The sequence below is a fragment of the Balaenoptera musculus genome, chromosome 15 (genome assembly GCF_009873245.2).
Source record: "Balaenoptera musculus isolate JJ_BM4_2016_0621 chromosome 15, mBalMus1.pri.v3, whole genome shotgun sequence".
NCBI lineage: Eukaryota > Metazoa > Chordata > Mammalia > Artiodactyla > Balaenopteridae > Balaenoptera > Balaenoptera musculus.
In genome coordinates this window covers 21,202,477-21,222,342 of record NC_045799.1, presented here as the reverse complement: position 1 = coordinate 21,222,342, position 19,866 = coordinate 21,202,477, and the positions used below count along the sequence as shown (strand labels likewise).

Below are 19,866 nucleotides of genomic sequence, written 5' to 3'. Positions count from 1 at the left end.
TCCATTTGCTCTGACCTCAGATAGCATTCCCAGTCCAGGCCCTTATCACTTCTTGCCTGATTTCCCTGTTTTCAGTCTCTCACACTTTTCATTTTGCATTCTGTTGCTGAACTCATCAGGTACTGTGCTTATTCTGCTGCTTGAGTGATTGAAAACTGAATAGATTGCTGTTTACTGCCATATGGTGTGAAATTTTTGGTCTCGTTTTCAAGGCCCTCCTTGAGTCCCCCACTCAAACTGTCTGATCTTTCCCAGCACATCCCTTCTGCTACAGCTGGCAGGCCACTTGTGGCCGTGAAGTGCACATGTTCATACCTGTCTGTATACTTCCCCTGGGTTTCAGGACTTCCCACTTCTCCTCTTGGCCACATCCTCCATTGTTCGGTGCTCACATCAAATCCACTACTTCCATGGACCTTCTTTGGTCATTCTGCTTCTTTTCCACACCTCTGTGCTCAATTAGTCTGACCTTACCACACTGCATGAATTCTACAGTGTCATGATCACACCTGGTTATATTTGATAACATGCTAGTGTTACCTCCCCAACCTGGGTAAAGGCCACATTTCCCTCTTCACACCCTTCACAGTGCTGAGCACACAGGAGATAGTTACGGAATGCAGATCAGCTGGTTGGTGTTTTTCCCCTTGTTGTATAATATACATTAGGACTCTTGGAAGACATTTCAGCGGCCCCTCTGCTTAGTCACCTTTAAGACTTATTTAGCAAGTTATTTAGCCTCTAATTTTGGGATACTTTAACCCCCAAGTTTGCCCATTTCATTTTAATTGTTAAAACCTTGAAGTTTACACTGAGCTGAAATCTCTCCCGCTTTAACTTCTACCCATTGGTTCTGATTCAGACTTTTAATAATGAAACCCTTTTTTCCGAGGAGTGGTGATGTCCGAAGACAATGCTCATGTTCTTTCTGATTGATTTCTGCCAGTACCTTCAACTGTTTCTCATATGACAGGGATTTAGAGTGCCTTTATCATCCTCATCTTTTTCCTTTCAATGGCGCAGGTTTGGCTGTGTACCTCTTTAAAGGTCAGTGACCTTTAAATTGTAGAATATTATATTTTCATTAAAGTGTACTTAGAGACTGCATTGGGTTTTTGAGAACCTGGTGATTTGTACTAAGTCAACTAAAATCTAAGAGGCTTTTTTTTTTTTTTTTTTTTTTTTAAGAAAGCTTTGTTTTATAGCTACTTTATTTATTTATTTATTTATTTATGGCTGTGTTGGGTCTTCGGTTCGTGCGAGGGCTTTCTCCAGTTGCGGCAAGCGGGGGCCACTCTTCATCGCGGTGCGGGGACCGCTCTTCATCGCGGTGCGCGGGCCTTTCACTATCGCAGCCCCTCTCGTTGCGGGGCACAGGCTCCAGACGCGCAGGCTCAGCAGCTGTGGCTCACGGGCCCAGCCACTCCGCGGCATGTGGGATCCTCCCAGACCAGGGCTCGAACCCGTGTCCCCCGCATTAGCAGGCAGACTCCCAACCACTGCGCCACCAGGGAAGCCCTAAGAGGCTTTTTTTAACGCATTTACCTTTTGTCTTTCTCATCCTATACTTATTTTTGGGGGGGTATTTGGATGTAATATGTAATGTACAGAGTTTTACATTTAAACTTGAAATTTCTTTATGTAAGATTTACCTCATTATTATTAATCTTTTAAGATTCTTTTGGATCCCAGCTCTTACTCTGATATATTAACTCTGCAGCTCAACTTTTGGTCAACTGCAGATTTATTTTATTTATTTATTATTTTAAAATTTATTTATTTATTTATTATTTATTTTTGGCTGTGTTCGGTCTTTGTTGCTGTGTGCTGGCTTTCTTTTAGTTGCAGCGAGCGGGGGCTACTCTTCGTTGTGGTGCGCAGGCTTCTCATTACGGTGGCTTCTCTTGTTGCAGAGCACAGGCTCTAGGCGAGCGGGCTCAGTAGTTGTGGCTCGTGGGCTGTAGAGCACAGGCTCAGTAGTTGTGGCGCACGGGCTTAGTTGCTCTGCGGCAGGTAGGATCTTCCTGGACTAGGGCTCGAACCCATGTCCCCTGCATTGGTAGGCGGATTCTTAGCCACTGTGCCACCAGGGAAGTCCCCAACTGCAGATTTAATGAGCCTGCCCTGTGTGTCCTAATCATAGATACTGAGAAAAATATTGAACAGGGACTTCCCTGGTGGTCCAGTGGTTAAGACTCCGCTTCCATTGCAGGGGGCACAGGTTCTATCCCTGGTCGGTAGGGGAAGATCCTGCGTGCCACACGGCGTGGCCAAAAAAATAAGTAAATGGTTAGTTCTTTAAAATATATATATATATATTGAACAGAGAAAGACTCACAAAGCACATGATAAGAGGTTTCCCTTCAGGTTCACAGAGGTTTTTAAATCTTGTCTATAAGTTTATAATGATACACTGCCAAATACTTGCATGTCTTGATTTCAGAGATATTTCTCTGCCTTTCCAGTCTAGTAATCATCAAGAAGAGAAAATGTGGTTAGGCTGGTGTGACCTGTACCCTTGCCAGCAACCTATTTGATAATGTCTTAGAATCTTGCATGGAACATAAGCTCACATGGTCCATATGCTTTGTGACAACCATCTCTGTCCCATATTAGAAAACCCATATTTTCCCATTACTCGTCTCTTGGTTTTCCATAAATCCTTAGGTCTGAACTCATCATGAAATTCTCCTGGTCCTTGAAATTCTTAGATAGTCCTCCTAGGAGGAGAGAAAATGGAAGGAAAGTATCTGTTGAGCAGTGTTGCCTTCTATTATCAGAGAGATTTGGGTTTCAAGCATTAGAATGAAAGAGAAAGGGAGAGGATTGCAATGGTGTTGGGGAATACTAATTTTCAAATGAGTTACATATGAAGGATCAGGTGATATTAGGACCACAAGATAAAATCTTTAAGTTTTCTTAACAAGATTCTTTCTGTGTTTCAGTTTCTTAATTATAAAATGGTAATAATAATGATACCTATCTCATAGGGTTGTTATGATAACTAAATAAAATGTGTAAAGTACTTAGACCCAGTGCCTGGCACATGGTAAGTGGTATATGTAAGTTATTACTATTATGCATTGAAGGTATGCAGTAATCTCTGTGGATATAAACATTTCAGAATGGTAAGACTTGATCAGTTGAATTCCAGTTTATAAAGCATTTTTTCTTATATATTCTCATTTAATCATTACAGTGGTTCTGTGAGATGTAACTACTAGTGCATCAAGTTCCTTATCTGTAAAATGATGTTATCTATTCATGGCCACACAGTGAGAAGGCAGTAGGCCCTGGTTTCTGGTCTCTTGATGATCACTTATCTCTTCTGAGCCTGGGTTTCCCCGTCTGAAAAATTGAGGGGGCTTGGCTGATCTTTGGATCCTTTTCTAGGTCTAGAATGCTTTAGCATTATCCTGAAACCTGGAGCACACACATTTTTTAAAATATATCTTTAGGAGCTTCATGATTTGGAAGTATGATTAGTCAGGTTCCCTGGGTAGCAGACTTCGAGAGAGAGAAATTTGCTTGCAGGAAGTTTATTGGAAAGTGCTCTCAGGATCAACCCTTATGAGGGAATGAAGGAAGTAGGATTGAGCAGAGGGAAGACAAACTGTGATGCATTTGCAACAAAGAGCTCTGGAGCTGGCCTGGCCCTTCAGGATTCTCTCATGTTGGGGCCAGGGGGCTGGGACTTTATACCCCTGCATTAACAGTTCATTGGACGAGAACTGTCCCAGGAGGAAGCTGTGATCTTGAGTGAAGTGGTTCTCATTGGCCTCTCCAGGACTCAGCTGAAAGCGATGGCCACCATCTCCCTGCATCTGGGGGACTGGGTCTTTCAGTCTTGGAGAGGGAAATCTGGACAGTACACCACAGCATCCGCCACAGGGAGTAAATCTGACTCTCAAAGAGGAAACGTGGCTGTGGTCAAATAAATCCAAAAGAACAGAAGGACAGATTGATGCATGAGGTGAACTTAAGATTTCCCTTTGGGGATTAACTGTTATCTTTTGCATTCTCCGTAGTATTATGCAGTTGCTTGGCGCATTTCCTTCACCCAGTGGTCCTGCCTCTCCTTGTAGTCTGGTGAATGAGACCACTTTGATTAAATACTCCAGACTGCCAACCATAAACAAGCATAGTTTCCGGTACTTTGTCTTGGATAACAGTGTCATCCTGGCAATGCTGGAGCAACCTCTTGGAAATGAACAGAGTAAGTTTCAGCACTTTGGGCTTTTTCCACTGCTAAATCAACATGTTCATCAGTATTAGCAAGCTGTTTCCAGGATCGGGGAAGGAAAGACTGCAAATTCTAAGTAATTTTGCATTTGTCAGAAAGCCTTCTAGCTGATGAGATAATAGCAACTAAAAAATAGAGGGTCAGAAAATGCAATATACATATTAAATAGAATCTTTTAGAGGCTCTTTATATCTATTAGATAAGAGCTCCATAATTTTATAAAAAGTTTACTTTAGTGGGATATTTCTGTTGTTTACTGTGTATAAAAATCATTATTACTCTTCCGTCCTTCTTGAACTTTGGACCCTGCCCCTCTCCTTTCCTGCCCTTCACTCCACATTGTTCTTTTTCAGTTATTGGTGCCACCCAAACAGGCTGGAAATTGGAGGAGTCATCTTTGCCTGCTGCTTCCTGTTACTCCCTTATGTAGTTGGTTTCCAAGTTTCTACCCCCCTAGTGACTTCGCAATCTTCTTTTCTCTGCATTCCTCCCAGTACAGCCAAATGCAGGACTTTATTATTTCTTACCTGGATTATTGCAGTTGCTTCCTACCTGATCTGATTCTTCCTCCTTCCAGTTCCAAAATTTGTTACCGTTACCTCCATCCTACTTGCTGCCACCATTGCATTCATCCTCAAATGCAGATCTGACCATGCCAGTGCCCTCCTGAAAATTCTTCAGTGATTTTCCATTGACAAAACATGCACTGTTTTCTTCCCCTCTTTCCCCCAATTATAAACCATCTCAAGGTGTGCGATTACCACTGCAACGCAGACTACTCAAAGTACATTTTTTTCTGATGGTAATTGGAATCAGCCAGTATGTAAAGGAAGCATGTTCTTAGAGAGACCCTTATTGCTGGGAAGGTAAAGGAAAGTGAAGGTTACAGAATCGTTGGGCATACAGGGAATCACCTAGCGTGCAATTCCCTCATTTACAGGTTAAGAAACTGGGGCTCAGAGAGGATATGTGACTTGTCCAGGGTTACTTGAGAAGTGTATGGTATGACCAGGACTAGAGTCCAAATTTTCTGAACCTCATACTGTCTCTTTGTTATTGTTGCCCCACAGTGATAGGATTTCCTCAGTGATTAAACACTTACCTTCTTACTTTTGCAAATGTGAAAAGGATCTTAGAGTCCCATGCAAATTCTGTTGAGTATATATAGGTAGGATCTCATAAATCCATAAAATGAAATGAGACGTTTCCCAGTAGTTCAGGGACAAGTGAATACCATCACAGGTTTCCTTCCGCTTGTGGTAAGATACAGTGACTTTAATATGAAGTGGATGGAGGCTTTAATCGTTGCCCAACTCCAGAAGCACTGGTCCCAAGTCTTTCCTTCTTAAGGCACCTCATCCTTCTCTACCTCAGACCTGGGTGTTTCTTGACTTTCTTCCCTGGTTTGTGCCAATTATTCATGATTCCTCCAGTTTCCCACTCCCAAGCCACCTGCTAAAGAGTCTATAAAATCCCAGTATCCTCTCCAGGTTTCCTGGCCTGAGGGGTAAATGTCAACCCTTTTCCAGATTTTTTAGGTTTCTATTACTCTCATTCTAAGCAATTTCATTGCATTAGAAGTCTACCAAAAATATAAACAATTGGGATTTTATAGAAGTACAGGATATTTTAATGGTTCGTTGTAATAGTTAATAACAGAAGTAAGAGAGAGAAGTTTGAACAAGTTTGACTCCTACACCAGAGACAAAAGAAGGGAATAGGAAGAAGGATCTGGGTACTCAGGAAGTCCATCCTGAGTTCTTTACCTCCCTTCTTCCTGCCCCTGAACTTGTGTTGGGATGAAACAGTGCCTGCCTGTGGTGGGCCGTGGTGCACAAAGGCATGGGACAATGTAACATCAGCACCGCAGGCACCCAGCCTGTCTTCTGCACTTAGGTCATTCCCAACACTGAAAGTTAAGAGTATTTGCTAGGATAGTGTTACCTGAAAATGTGTATGTTTATTGCTGGAGGTATGTGAGATGATGTTGGTTGATACATCGGTGAACATTATTTTATGTATTTTTAAACATGTGTTTTAAAAATATATAATTAGCACACCAAAATTCATGGTTTTCCTTTAAAGGTAGAAATATATCATTTCCTTCAAAAATTTTAAGTTTAAATTTAAACAGTAATAACGGTACTTGAATATGGCAGAATCCACAGAGATGGTTCACAAAGGATATAAGTTAGGGAGGCACTGTGCTAGGGCTTTGATTATTAGAGGCTCTAAAATTGACAATAGATGTATTTTATATGTTGTTAGAAATAAAAACTTTTCCATCAACATTTTATTCTAGATGATTTTTTCCCCTCTGTCACTGTGCTGGTCCGGGGAATGTCTGGAAGACTTGCTTGGGCACAACAACTTTGCCTTTTACCCAGAGGAGCAAAAGCAAATCAGAAGGTATCCATCAGAAGTTACAGGGAAGTGACTAGGAGTGAGTGTGTGTGTGCACGTGTTTGTGTGTGTTGTGATTTAAAGGTTAAATAATATTACAACAAAAATCACAGATAAATATTTTTGATCCTAGCCAGATTCTCAGTCAGTGAGTTCACATCAGAACCATCTTAGCAGCCTAGAATTCCAGGTCCACTGAAATACTCTTTAAAGACGTCTTCAAGGCCAGGTGTATTTTCAGAAAGCTTTCCGGGTGACCCTGACATCCACTTATGATTAAGAACTACTGTTCTGAACAGTGGCCCGAATTTTTTTCATGCAGTGTTTAATATAATAAAATTTAGGTACATGCCATTATGAAAAAAATTTTGCCAGAGCCTTGATGTCTCTGGCAACAGCTCTATAATTTTTTAATGTGCTGTATAATTTAATGAAATCTTTCTTTGCGGTGGCACAGTTTATTTTCTTTATGACAGTTGTAATTATGTGAATAAAATTTGCTCACGGGAGAAAGTTGGAAAATTCGGATAATAAAGAAGAAATTTTAAATCACCTGTACTCTTACTCTCCAGAAGTAGATAGCCACTGTTAATATTTTAGTGGATTTCCTTCCGATCTTTTTGTTCCTTTCTGTACATAACACTTAAATAGAATTTTAGTCATTTTTGTATACTGCTCTTTTCACTTATCACACTGTAAGCTTTTACTTATGTTACTAAAAATTCTTTAAAACATAACTTAATAAAATTTTACCAGCATTTAAGAGAGACGCTCACAAAATTGGAGCAAATGCCTAAAACAATTGAACATTCCAGATGTCTCTGTTAGATGAGATGTGTTCGCTGTGAGGAGCACACCCCTATTTGCTCCTGGTGGCGTCACGCCAATCACATTCTGTCAGCAGCACTATATAAGCCACTGAATGCCATTAAAGACTGAGGAAGAAGGAGATCAGGAAAGGCACTAAAACTGATTGATAGTTTAATATGTGCCATATATTTTTTTGTTTAATCCTTATGACAGTCTTGTGGTGGATTATTTCCATTTTTCAGGTGTGAAAACGGAAGTCACAGCTAATATATATTAAAGCAGGGATTTGGCGCCATGAAGACCTAGATTCGGTGCCATATCTTTTCAATTAAGCCATGCTAAGGTTCTAATTATTGAACTCACTGTCTAGAGATGCCCAGTGGATGTAAACTTGTACCTTATTATATGGAATGATTGGAGAGCCCTTAGGGAAGAAGGAAGTTTGAGCCTTAAGCTCTGAAATGGCTTACCTATTGGCTTACCACTGAATATGGAAGATTCAGGCCTGGTGCCGTGGAGGTCCGTAACCCATTTATCAGTCGCAAAAATCTGTCATAACTTGATGAACATTTTTATAAAAATAAAATAGAGTACATTGGTACCTTTACCATTAGCAGTAGTATTTGCAGATTCTTACTGAATTTCTGTGTTATGCAATCCTAGGGAAACACAGGCATCTAAGAGACCAAGGAAATACATGTCATTTCAGATGGCACCCAAATGTAATAAAGATAATGTTATTTGTTTTATTTTAACAGCTTTTTGTGCCTGAACCTCGTCCAGTTCCTAAAAATGATGTTGGATTTAAATATACTGTGAAACATCGACCATTTCCTGAAGAGGTGGACAAGATTCCTTTTGTGAAAGCAGATCTGAGCATTCCAGATTTGCATGAAATCGTCACTGAAGAAGTAAGATAAATTATTATCAGCTGTTGTTAAGAGAATGACTATTAACATTCTTCAACAGCTTCTGTCGTCAAGATACTGCCTTTCTTTGGTATTCCTGGAGGTGATTCATAAGATGACCTGGGTATTTGTCATCCAGGAGGTTACCATGTAGTAAGACAAATATAGATTGTGGCTGATTGAAAGGAACTGGACTTATCTTATAGAGGGGTGGCACTGGGCTGCCTGGGCTGGTCTGTGGTTTCAATAGTGTTCTGATATCAGATCCTAGTGGAGGATATTTGGAGAAGGGAGCCCAATTCAGAGACAGTTATGACAATCTAGGCAGGGGATGGGAAGGACTACCTCATTGATAGTGGAAGTTTAAATATATGGCATGTCTTGTAGAGGTAGATCCAGACAGTCTTGGATTGACGAGGGAAGGAAAAGAGCCGAAGAACTTTAGATTTCAGGCTTGAGTGACAAAGATAACAGTGCCATTTATAGAAATATAGACATTAGGAAGAGGACAGGTTTGGGAAAATGGGAAAAATTTATTTGGTTTTATATTAATTTAGATACTTAACTAGATTAAGTAATTGGTCGCTTAGGTCAAGAGAGAAGAATTTTAAGAAATGGAAGGCAGGTATGTCAGGGCATGAGAGAATATAAGGGTAGGAGTGGAGGCTGCCTGCAGTTTCAAATGCTAGAGAGATCAAGGAGAAGGAGCACTAAGAAGAGGCCCCTGGATTTTGTCATGAAATGTTGGTGACCTTTGAGAGCAAGTTCAAAGGAGTATTAAAGTGTAAGGGTCTGGGGAATGAATGGTTAAAGAGGAAAGAAAAGGCAGTGAATATAAACTACACTGTTACTGTTAGCAGTAAAGGGAAGGGTACAGAGTGAAAAATAGTGTGAGGAAATAGCCTTAGCTAAGGAAAGGCAAGGCTAGTTTTTCTTTTTCTTTCTTTTTATTAATTCAAGAAGAATTAGAGGTGGAAGGAGCCAGTGGAAAAGGGTCTGCACCTGCTAACACTGTAAGGTGGGCTGGGGAAGTGATAAGTAACAGAGTAAAGCCCTGGAGGCAGTAGGGTCAAGGGTCTGTGATTGAGTCTAGAAAAGGGACACTTCTGGTAAGACAGGAGAGGAGAGGGTCAGTGAAGGTTCAGAGACATTTAGAGGTGGAAAGGAGGAAAATTGAAGCAGCTTATGTAAATTTTTTTTTTTTTTTTAATAGATTTATTTATTTATTTATTTATTTTTGGCTGTGTTGGGTCTTCGTTTCTGTGCGAGGGCTTTCTCTAGTTGCGGCGAGCGGGGGCCACTCTTCATCGCGGTGCGCCGGCCTCTCACTATCGCGGCCTCTCTTGTTGCGGAGCACACGCTCCAGACACGCAGGCTCAGTAGTTGTGGCTCACGGGCCCAGTTGCTCTGCGGCATGTGGGATCTTCCCAGACCAGGACTCGAACCTGTGTCCCCTGAATTGGCAGGCAGATTCTCAACCACTGCGCCACCAGGGAAGCCCAGCTTATGTAAATTTTAATCTTAGTTCTTAGCAATGAAATAGGGGAACAAAGATGATTCTTAAAATTTCCAGGCAGCCCAGCTAGGTTTAAGTAGCATCATCTGTAGTGAAGTTACTTAATGCACTCTGCTGACTTTCTTCAAAAGTCCTTGGTATCCAGAGGCATAAGTAAAAAATTTGAATGGTGTGGAGATTGGCTGGGTGAATAAGGAAGAATAAGGAACAACATAGCCGTGTTATATGCTTAGAAGAGGGTATTAAGATGTCACATTTGGGGATTTAGTTTTGGTTGGGAGGTAGATGAAGCCAGAAGGATGCTAATGGCTTGGGGAAATATGGGGAGGGGTTGTTTGCCTCTCAGTGATAGTAAAGGGGGAGTAGGGGTATGGGTGAGCTGTAGGAAAGGAATTTCAGGATTGTAGCTCTTGAAAGTACAGCACATCTGAGGTACGAAGTGTGTCATGGATGGCCAGAGTTGTGAAGGTTGAGGAGATTGTAGGAATATAAGCCAGGCTGTTCACCACAGAGGATGGAATTTTAAATAGGATGGATCAGAAGGGAAGCAGAGATAACTCCAAGAGTATAGCAACTAATGCATATGGTTGTGGACTTCAAAACATGAGGGGATCACTGCAGGATGAAGATGGACAGGGATCTGGCAGAGAGCAGCAGCTCTGCCCCCTGTCTTGCCACCGTGAAGGGAAGCAGAGACAGAGTGGTTTCACTTACAGCGAAGAGATGAAGGAGCAGTTTTTGAGGCTGTAGGGACATGTTTTGGGTATTTGTTTTAACCTTGTAATGTATTTGTTTGATTGTATGCTCTTGGTTGTACTGAATTGAAACTCAGTGTTGATCACTGAAAATTATCTTCATTTATTTTGTTGCTTGTAGCTTTATTTTCATTTAAAACTTAAGATTAATTCTATTACTTTTATGATAATTCCAAAAAAATGAAATGTTCTGTTTATTTCAGTTAGAAGAGAGACATGAAAAATTAAGGAATGGCATGGCCCAGCAGATTGCTTATGAAATACACCTTGAACAACAAAGTGAGGAGGAATTGCAGAAGAGAAGTTTTCCTGATCCGATTACAGATTGTAAGCCCCCACCTCCTGCCCAGGAATTCCAAACAGCACGCCTTTTCCTTTCACACTTTGGATTTTTGTCCTTAGAAGCATTGAAGGTAATTTCTATAAACTTTTATGAGTAAATATATTCATAAATTAACAATCAGCTGATGATAGCTAAAGCATTTTTATGAAGATAGAAGGAATTTTAAAAACCAAAAACTGTTTAAAACCTTACCCTTCATACAAGGAAATGAAATTCTGTGATGCTGTAGGTTATAATATGAGCTCCAAAACAGTTTTCCCATGAATGTATTTAGAGTTCTGTCTGAGGGGACTGCTTATAATATAATAATATATGCACCTCTGAATTTTCCTAGGTAATGTAGGACTCATATCACACATATTAATGAAATCTATAGATAATTAGAGAAAAGAATGTTAAAACTCTTCCCCAGTAAACTTTATTACTGAAAGTATGGGCTACAATTTACTCTGCTCTTTTATGCCACTTTTAAAAAGGAACATGTATAAGCACTTCTTATGTTGTGCAGTTCCTGAGATCAGACTGTCTAGGTTTATGTCCTGGCATCACTACTTGCCAGCTATGTGATCTTGGGCAAGTTGCCCAACTTTTCTGAGTCTTAGTTCCTCATCTATAAAATAGGGGTGGGCTTCCCTGGTGGTGCAGTGGTTAAGAATCCTCCTGCCAATGCAGGGGACACGGGTTCGAGCCCTGGTCTGGAGGATCCCACATGCCACGGAGCAACTAAGCCCTTGCACCACAACTACTGAGCCTGCGTTCTAGAGCTCGTGCGCTGCAACTGCTGAGCCTGCGAGCCACAGCTACTGAAACCCGCGCACCTAGAGCCCGTGCTCCGCAACAAGAGAAGTCACTGCAATGAAAAGCCCGCGCACGGCAACAAAGAGTAGCCCCCGCTTGCCGCAACTAGAGAAAGCTCGCGCACAGCAACGAAGACCCAATGCAGCCAAAAATAAATAAATAGATAAATAAAATAGGGGTGATAAGGGTATCCATCTCATTATGATCGTGTCAGGTGCTTCATGTAGTACATAGTACAAAGTCAACCAGCCTGTAAGGTAAATAATGTCATTATTCTTAATTCCATTAAAACAATTTTACAAGGAAAGTAGTGGTATCTCTATTTCACAGATGTGGAAACAGGGCCTCAAAAATGTGAAATGGCTTCCCTGAATGTGGATTTAGAGTTTGTACTAAGGCCTGTTTGTTTTGAAAAGCACAACTGAAGATTGCCAGGCAAGAAGTTGCTTATTGCATAAGTTGCCCCCTGCCTTTACTCTCCAGCAGCTACTTGGTTAAAGGCCATTTAACTTTTAAGGAAAGCAGAGGGGAACATTGCTGACTGAGTTTGGATTTCAGCATGTAGATGAAAAATATTTTATGTTGTAGAAAATTGAGTTAGTGGTGGAAAGTAAAAAGTAAAAAACTCTTAAAACACAGAAGAAAACAACAGAAAGAGGAAAATAATGAGAAATACAGCGGTAACTATGGAAGGCCAGGAACAAAGATACAGTCTACAAATGATTAGTGGTATTCCTAGTGGAGAAAATTGAACAGAGTAGAAGCAGTAAATAAAAATATACTGGAAGAAAATATTACATTCTGTGGACTGAAGGGAGACAAGAAGAGCCTTAACAGCCCTGTCTCTGAGATTGCAGTTTTCCTTTCATGTTATCTATTCTGCTTGAAATTTTTAAGCTTTCAAGGAAATAATTCTCATGCTTTCTCACCTGGTTCAGAACATAGGAAAAAGGGACTTCCCTGGTGGTCCAGTGGTTAAGACTCTGCACTTCCAATGCAGGGGGCCCAGGTTCGATCCCGGCAATTAGATCCCACATGCCACAACTAAGAGCCCGCATGCCGCAACTAAGAGCCTGCATGCTGCGATGAAGATCCCGCATGCTGCAACTAAGACCCAGCACAGCCAAATAAATATTAAAAAAAAAAAAAGAGAGACAGAACATAGGAAAAAGTCAGAAAGTAAACTGATTTATTTTATGAATCTTAGCTTATCTCTAATAACTTAAACCGGCCAGCACACACATATGAAAAAGCTATAAACCAGTCTTTACTTATGAATATATGTGCAAAAGTGTTAAGGAGAATGCTAGTAAAACTGAATTCAGCAGTGTGTTAAACAAATTAACTTCTACAACCAAGTAAGGTTTATCCTAGGAACTCAAGGAGAGTCAGTTATTAGTAAATATTAGTAAAGTTATTAAGAAAATAATTTGATCCTATTTTAGCAGATCAGTCAATAAAACAGTCAGTATTCAGTAGAATAATATTCAGTCTGATTTTTAAAAAATGAATAAACAAAAAACCAAAAACTTAGCCACGGCCAGTAATGTAGATCTCAGTAAATGGCAGCCTCTTTAGGAAACGAGATGGGGAATGAGGAAACTAGAACCACCCTTTGTTAAAAATCAGAGGTAAAGGATATCTACCTTGGCCACTGTTTAACACTGAGAGTTTTTTAGTTAATGGAAAGTTATTTTTATTTTATTTTTAATTTAAAAAAAAATTTTTTTTTGGCTGTGTTGAGTCTTCATTGCTGCACGTGGGCTTTTTCTAGTTGTGGCGAGTGGGGGCTACTCTTCGTTGAGGTGCGCGGGTTTCTCATTGCGGTGGCTTCTCTTGTTGCAGAGCACGGGCTCTAGGCACATGGGCTTCAGTTGTTGCAGCACGCGGGCTCAGTAGTTGTGGCATGCGGGCCCTAGAGCACGCAGGCTTCAGTAGTTGAGGCACATGGGCTCAGTAGTTGCAGCGAGTGGGCTTAGTTGCTCCGTGGCATGTGGGGTCTTCCCGGACCAGGGATTGAACCCGTCTCCCCTGCATATGCAGGCGAATTCTTTTTTTTTTTTTTTTTAATAACTGGAGAAGAAGTAACTCTTTTTTAAAAAATTATTTATTTATTTATTTATTTATTTTATTTTTGGCTGTGTTGGGTCTTCGTTTCTGTGTGAGGGCTTTCTCTAGTTGCGGCAAACGGGGGCCACTCTTCATCGTGGTGTGCGGGCCTCTCACTATCACGGCCTCTCTTGTTGCGGAGCACAGGCTCCAGACGCGCAGGCTCAGTAGTTGTGGCTCACGGGCCCATTTGCTCCGCGGCATGTGGGATCTTCCCAGACCAGGGCTCGAACCCGTGTCCCCTGCATTGGCAGGCAGATTCTCAACCACTGCGCCACCAGGGAAGCCCCAGGCGAATTCTTAACCACTGCACCACCAGGGAAGTCCCTATTTTAATTTTTAAATAATTATAGATTAACAGAAAATTTTTTTTAAAATGTGCAGGGAGGTTCGCCCAATGGGTAACATCTTACATAACTACAGTATAGTATCAAAACCAGGAAAGTCAGTGAAATATTAAAAGAAACTAAATAAGAGGAAAAAAACCATTAGAAAGGAAAAGACAGTTCCCAGATAATATGATTTCTAATTAGACAGCCATAAGAGAATCAATAGAATGTTTAAAGTAAATGAGAATTAAGATCACTACACACAAAGTACAGATATTAATGACTGTGGCTCTAATATCCAGTTAGAAATATGATGCCAAAATACCTCAGTTACAACTGCGATATTGACAAAAGTTATTCTAAGAAAATGTATTAAAACACAGACCTAGAGGGAAAAATTTTAAATGAAGTTATTAAGAGTTAAGAGATATAAAACATACGCATGTTATGTTCCTGAATCAGAAGATCATCCAGAAGAACAAGCTGATGAGATAGCTTATTTAAAAAAGAAAGAATGAGGAGCCTTTGTCCTATAAAGTGTATCATAGCATGCTGCAGGTCTACAGTTCCTTATCCATGATTTCAAAGTGAAAAATGAAAACTAGAAGTTCTTTTGTATGTTTGTATAAAATTCACTTAGTGGAAAAATCTGACCTGAATTGATGTGAGGCTATTTGTAGTCTTAACTTATTTCATAGTGTGAATACTCTTCTGTTTGACTGCAAAAATAGTAATGTTTTTGATGATAGGGTGTTGCCTCAACCCCTGTTAGGAATGTTACATAATGGACTAGAAGACCAGGCTCACGATCCTTGCTATTGTAGAAGAGAGTAATCCTTGCCATCTCTGGGGGATGCTTTCCTGAAAAATATCGTGGATGGCCCAACCTGCTGGGCAAGATCAGGGTCTCAAAGAAGATAAGGGATGGGGGGAAACAAAACAAAAAATGCCTTAAAAAATTAATAGACTATTTTTTAAAGCAGTTTTAGATTTGCAGAACAATTGAGTAGAAAGTAGAGAGACCTCCCATATAACCTCTCTTCCTCCACACACATAGTTTCTCGTATTGTAACATCTTGCATCGTTGTGGCACATCTGTAACAAGTGATGAACCAGTATGGGATGGATTATTAACTGAAGTCCATAGTTTACATTAGAGTTCACTCTGTGTTGTACAATTCTGTGGGTTTTGACAAATGCGTAATGACATGTGTCCATCATTATAGCATTATACAGAATAGTTTCACTGCCCTAAAAGTCCAGTGTAATCTTCTTAGACATATTTCCTCCTCCTTCCCCCACCCAACCCCTGATTTTTTACTGTCTCCACAGTTTTTCCTTTTCCAGAATGTCATATAGTTGGAATCATATACTATGTAGCCTCTTCAGATTGGCTTCTTTCACTTAGCAATATGCATTTAAGTTTCCTCCATGTCTTTTTGTGACTTGATAGCACATTTCTTTTTATCATTGAATAATATTCCATTGTGTGGATGTATCACAGTCTACGTATCCATTCACCTACAGAAAGACACCTTGGTTGCTTGCAAGTTTTGGCCATTATGAATAAAGCTGCTGTAAACATTTGTGTGCAGGTTTTTGTGTAGACATGTTTTTAATTCGTATGGGAAAATACCAAGTTATGTAATTGCTTCACTGTATGGTAAGACTATGTTTAGCTTTGCAAGAAACTGCCAAATTGCCTCCCAGCATGGCTGTACCATTTTGCATTAACACGGGCAATGAATAAGAATAAAATACATATAAAAATTTTTTCTAGAAAGCTTGATATTTTATAGAGAAAATAGGATTTTAAATTATATACATATTAAGATTTCAACTGTCTTTCAACAGAAAAAGGCAAATAAGAGAACTGGAAGGAAGTACACAAGCATGTTAAATAGTTTCTGTAGTTTGGGATTATAGTTGTGCTTATTGCTGCCACTTTATAATTTTTTTTTAACTTAATGTTTATTAAAACATGAGCAAGTATTGCTTTTATAATTAGAATGATGAAGAGAGATAATAATTTCTCGTTTCTTCCTTTGGCGATAGGAACCTGCAAATAGTCGTCTACCTCCTCACCTTATTGCACTTGACTCCATGATACCTGGATTTTTTGATGACATTGGGTATCTGGATCTCTTGCCATGTCGTCCCTTCGACACAGTTTTTATTTTCTATATGAAGCCAGGTCAGAAAACAAACCAGGAGGTAAGATTTCTGGATTTTGGGGGTAAATTTTTATGCTGTAAATTTTATAAACCCTTGAGGTAATTCTTACACCGGTTGAGTTTCCTTAGCTTTCTAGGGACTGAGTGTGACTAGAAAACAATAAGATTCTCTGAGGCCTCCTTTAGAATGGCTGAGACCTGCCTTCCCTAGCCACAGGGAAGATTTAGATTAATTTCCAGCTGCCAGCCAGTGGCCTGCGAGTTGAATTTGGCTTACTTATTGCATCTTGACTAAATTTTCAAGTTGTTTATTTTAAAGTTTCACTTCTGAAAAAAATTTTTAATTGGAAGAAAAGGAGAACTGGCTGTCAAATCAGTTTCCTGGCACTTAGAAGAACATGAAGGGACATGGGTGAACTAAACAGGTACACTTCTAAGGAGATGATGTGTTTAAGAGATGATATGTTTAAGAGATAATGGCCTGGCAACGATGCCCAGTGGATTGAGAAGTATTCGACGTAACACACCACATATTTTACCTTTATTAGGCCTCCAGATGGTCTTGCCGTTGATTAACATTGTATGAACTACATCAGTGATCTATGGACTGGCTGCATCAAAAGTTACTTGGGAGAGCTTTTAAAAGTAGTAATTCCAGGATCTTATCTCTGCTGATCTGATAGAGAAGTTCTGGAGTAGGCTAAGAGAATCTTATGTTTTAAGAGATTCCCCAGATGATGTTGATACACTACCCCTCTCCCCATCTCATTTTTAATTTGTAGAGGATTTCTCCTTTTTCTTCCTTTAGCATTGGGTTTTCAACAGAAGCACTGTTGCTATTTTGGGCCAGATAATTCCTTGTTATGGGAGCTGTTCTATAGAATAGGACATATAGCAGCATCTTTGGCCTCTACTCACTCGGTCCCAGCGGTGCCCCACCAGTTGTGATATCAAAAATGTCTCCAGACATTGCCACATGTCCCCTGGAGAGCAAAATCACCCCCATGAGAACCACTGTTTTAGAACAAGGGACTTATCTTTCTGAAGCCCAGGAATTAAGTTTGGTACTTGGTAAAGAGGAGAGACCCTTCTGGTCACTTCATTTTTTTCTGGAATGGTTGCATTCTCTTCTTTGGACTAAGAAAAGGATGTTTTCCCACTCATTAATTATTGAATTTTTAATAGGTTTATACTTTTTATAGCACTTGTCAAGATTTGTAAGTAAATAATCACATACCTGTGTAATGTTTTTCACTAATCAGACTCTGTGGAGGTGGGGACTTAGTGTTTTTTGTTTACTTTTAGTAAACATGTCTAGCTCAATAATTATTTTGCTAGGGAGGGAGCTAAAGGACTTTCTTGTATTATCTCACGTAATCTTCACAACCATCATTATTACTCACTTTATAGATGAAGAAACTGAAGCAGTGGGGTTAAGAAACTTGCCCAAGGCCCAGCCAGGATTTGAACCCAAACCTATCTAACTTGGAAGCATGCATTTTTAACTACAGTGATATATATAGTCCCCAGTTTATTCTAAGCTTGGGCTTGATTTATCAGACACTTCAAAGTGAATCGATTTTTATGAAGCTTATTTTGATACGCTCTTTTGTTTCCTTCATTATATCTGATGATTGTTATGTATTTCAGATTTTAAAGAATGTGGAGTCTTCCAGAAATGTTCAGCCACATTTCCTAGAATTTTTGCTCTCCCTTGGCTGGGCGGTAGATGTGGGCAGACACCCTGGCTGGACTGGGCATGTTTCCACCAGTTGGTCTATTAACAGTTGCGATGATGGTGAAGGACCTGAACAAGGTAAAACTCATATGTTCATTTGTTTTTTCTTGTTTTGTTACTCTTGACTCTTCCCCCTTTACTATTAGTTTGTAGTCTTATTAAAAAAAACAAGCAGAGGTATAGAATGGAAAAGCCTCTTTCCTCTAATCCTCACAGGAGGTCACTTAATAATTGTATAGTCTTCCAGACATTTTCTGTTAATATGGGGAATACTTATGTATATGTATATATAAATGAATGTATATGTTATATACATATATAATGACAGAGTTAATTAATATAAAATTAATGGCCTAATTATCACAAGGTTAATAAGTTCCTTTTTTGGAGTGTGAGTGAACAAATTCCATTTTCTATAACAATATTATAATAGATTATAGCAAACAGTACAGTTTCCTAACAAGTGTATTTTGTCTAATAAATATAGTTTTCTATTAACAGGTGTGTTTTTTAGACTTTGTGGCTGTCATTTAAGTTACATTCTTGAGATATTATATAAAAATCTTTGTAGTAAACAGCTGACTATCTCTGAGAGATTCATGCCCATCTCTGCAAATCCTCCTGAGGAACTGTAATCAGGATAGCAAGTACCAGAGCAAGTATAAGTTTAAACTTAAGGCCTTTGCCCCACCTGGCTAGTGCTTTTTGTTCTGGGGGCTCTTGAAATCACTGGAAAGTTAATAATACCTTTCTCAAGTGGGTAATGCCTATGTCCATGCTTTGAATTAGCAGAGTTTTTCTGTCAACAAGATTATACTCTCTCAAGGTTTCCCATTGAATATCATTGTGACTTGAGACTTGTAATTTTTTCTACTTTCAACCAAGGTTGAATCAAAGTATTTGAGGATATGCTCTAATTTTAGTTGCCACATAACCTTTAGTATGTGCTTGAGTGTATTTATAGACTAAGTTCTCATAAGTAGAATTGATAAAGGATTTAGTTTGATAAATGTATCAGTTGGATGCTTAAGGTTGCAGGTAATAGAAAACCCAACCCAAATTGGCTTAGATTTTGAAGGTCATTTATTGCCTCATATAACTGAAAATTCCAGAGATTAGTGTACATTTTTTGTTGCCATTTGATCAGCAGTCCTGTTCTATTTCTCTGCAGTTTTCCTTTAGCTCTGTTTTCCATGTGTTGGCTTTGTCCCAGCCTGGCTTTCCTCATAGTGCAAATAAGGCAGTTCTAGGCTTTACATTCACATACCACACTAGTCTGAAGAGGAGAGATTAGCTGAGTCTCAGAACCTCCCTTCTCCCCAAATCCTGAGATACGCAGTGATTGGACCACCCTGAGCCTGTCGCTGTGGCAAGAGAGATGGAATGATCCTGATAGAAATAAACAAGGTAGAGGAGGGGAGGGTGGAGTGGATGTTGGGGCAGTAACCACAGTGTGTACTGCAGTAGACACAAGTGCCTGCCCAGCATCTAAACCAGGAGTCGGCAACTACAGCCCATGCCTGTTTTTGTAAATAAAGTTTTATTGGATCTCAGCCACGCTTCTTCATGTATTATCTGACTGCTTTCATGCTACAACGGCAGACTTAAGTAGTCGTGACAGAGACCATATGGCATGCAAAGCCTTATTTACTATCTGATCCTTCGCAGAAAAAGTTTGCTAACCTCTGGTCTAAACTTCTGTTTGCCACGTCCTCACCAATTCAGGTGTCTTCCGGTCTG

At 39.8% G+C, this 19,866-nt stretch overlaps 1 protein-coding gene across 7 annotated transcripts in view; it reads left to right on the top strand.

Annotated features, from left to right (window-relative positions):
• RALGAPB (Ral GTPase activating protein non-catalytic subunit beta) overlaps nucleotides 1-19,866 on the top strand; it is a 107,218-nt gene that overhangs the window by 74,606 nt on the left and 12,746 nt on the right. For all 7 annotated transcript variants that reach the window (XM_036824626.1, XM_036824624.1, XM_036824623.1 and 4 more), the window contains 6 exons: nucleotides 4,029-4,216; nucleotides 6,546-6,652; nucleotides 8,215-8,367; nucleotides 10,839-11,048; nucleotides 16,270-16,428; nucleotides 18,039-18,204. In XM_036824626.1, coding sequence (XP_036680521.1) covers nucleotides 4,029-4,216; nucleotides 6,546-6,652; nucleotides 8,215-8,367; nucleotides 10,839-11,048; nucleotides 16,270-16,428; nucleotides 18,039-18,204 — 983 coding nt within the window. The remainder of the gene's footprint in view (nucleotides 1-4,028; nucleotides 4,217-6,545; nucleotides 6,653-8,214; nucleotides 8,368-10,838; nucleotides 11,049-16,269; nucleotides 16,429-18,038; nucleotides 18,205-19,866) is intronic.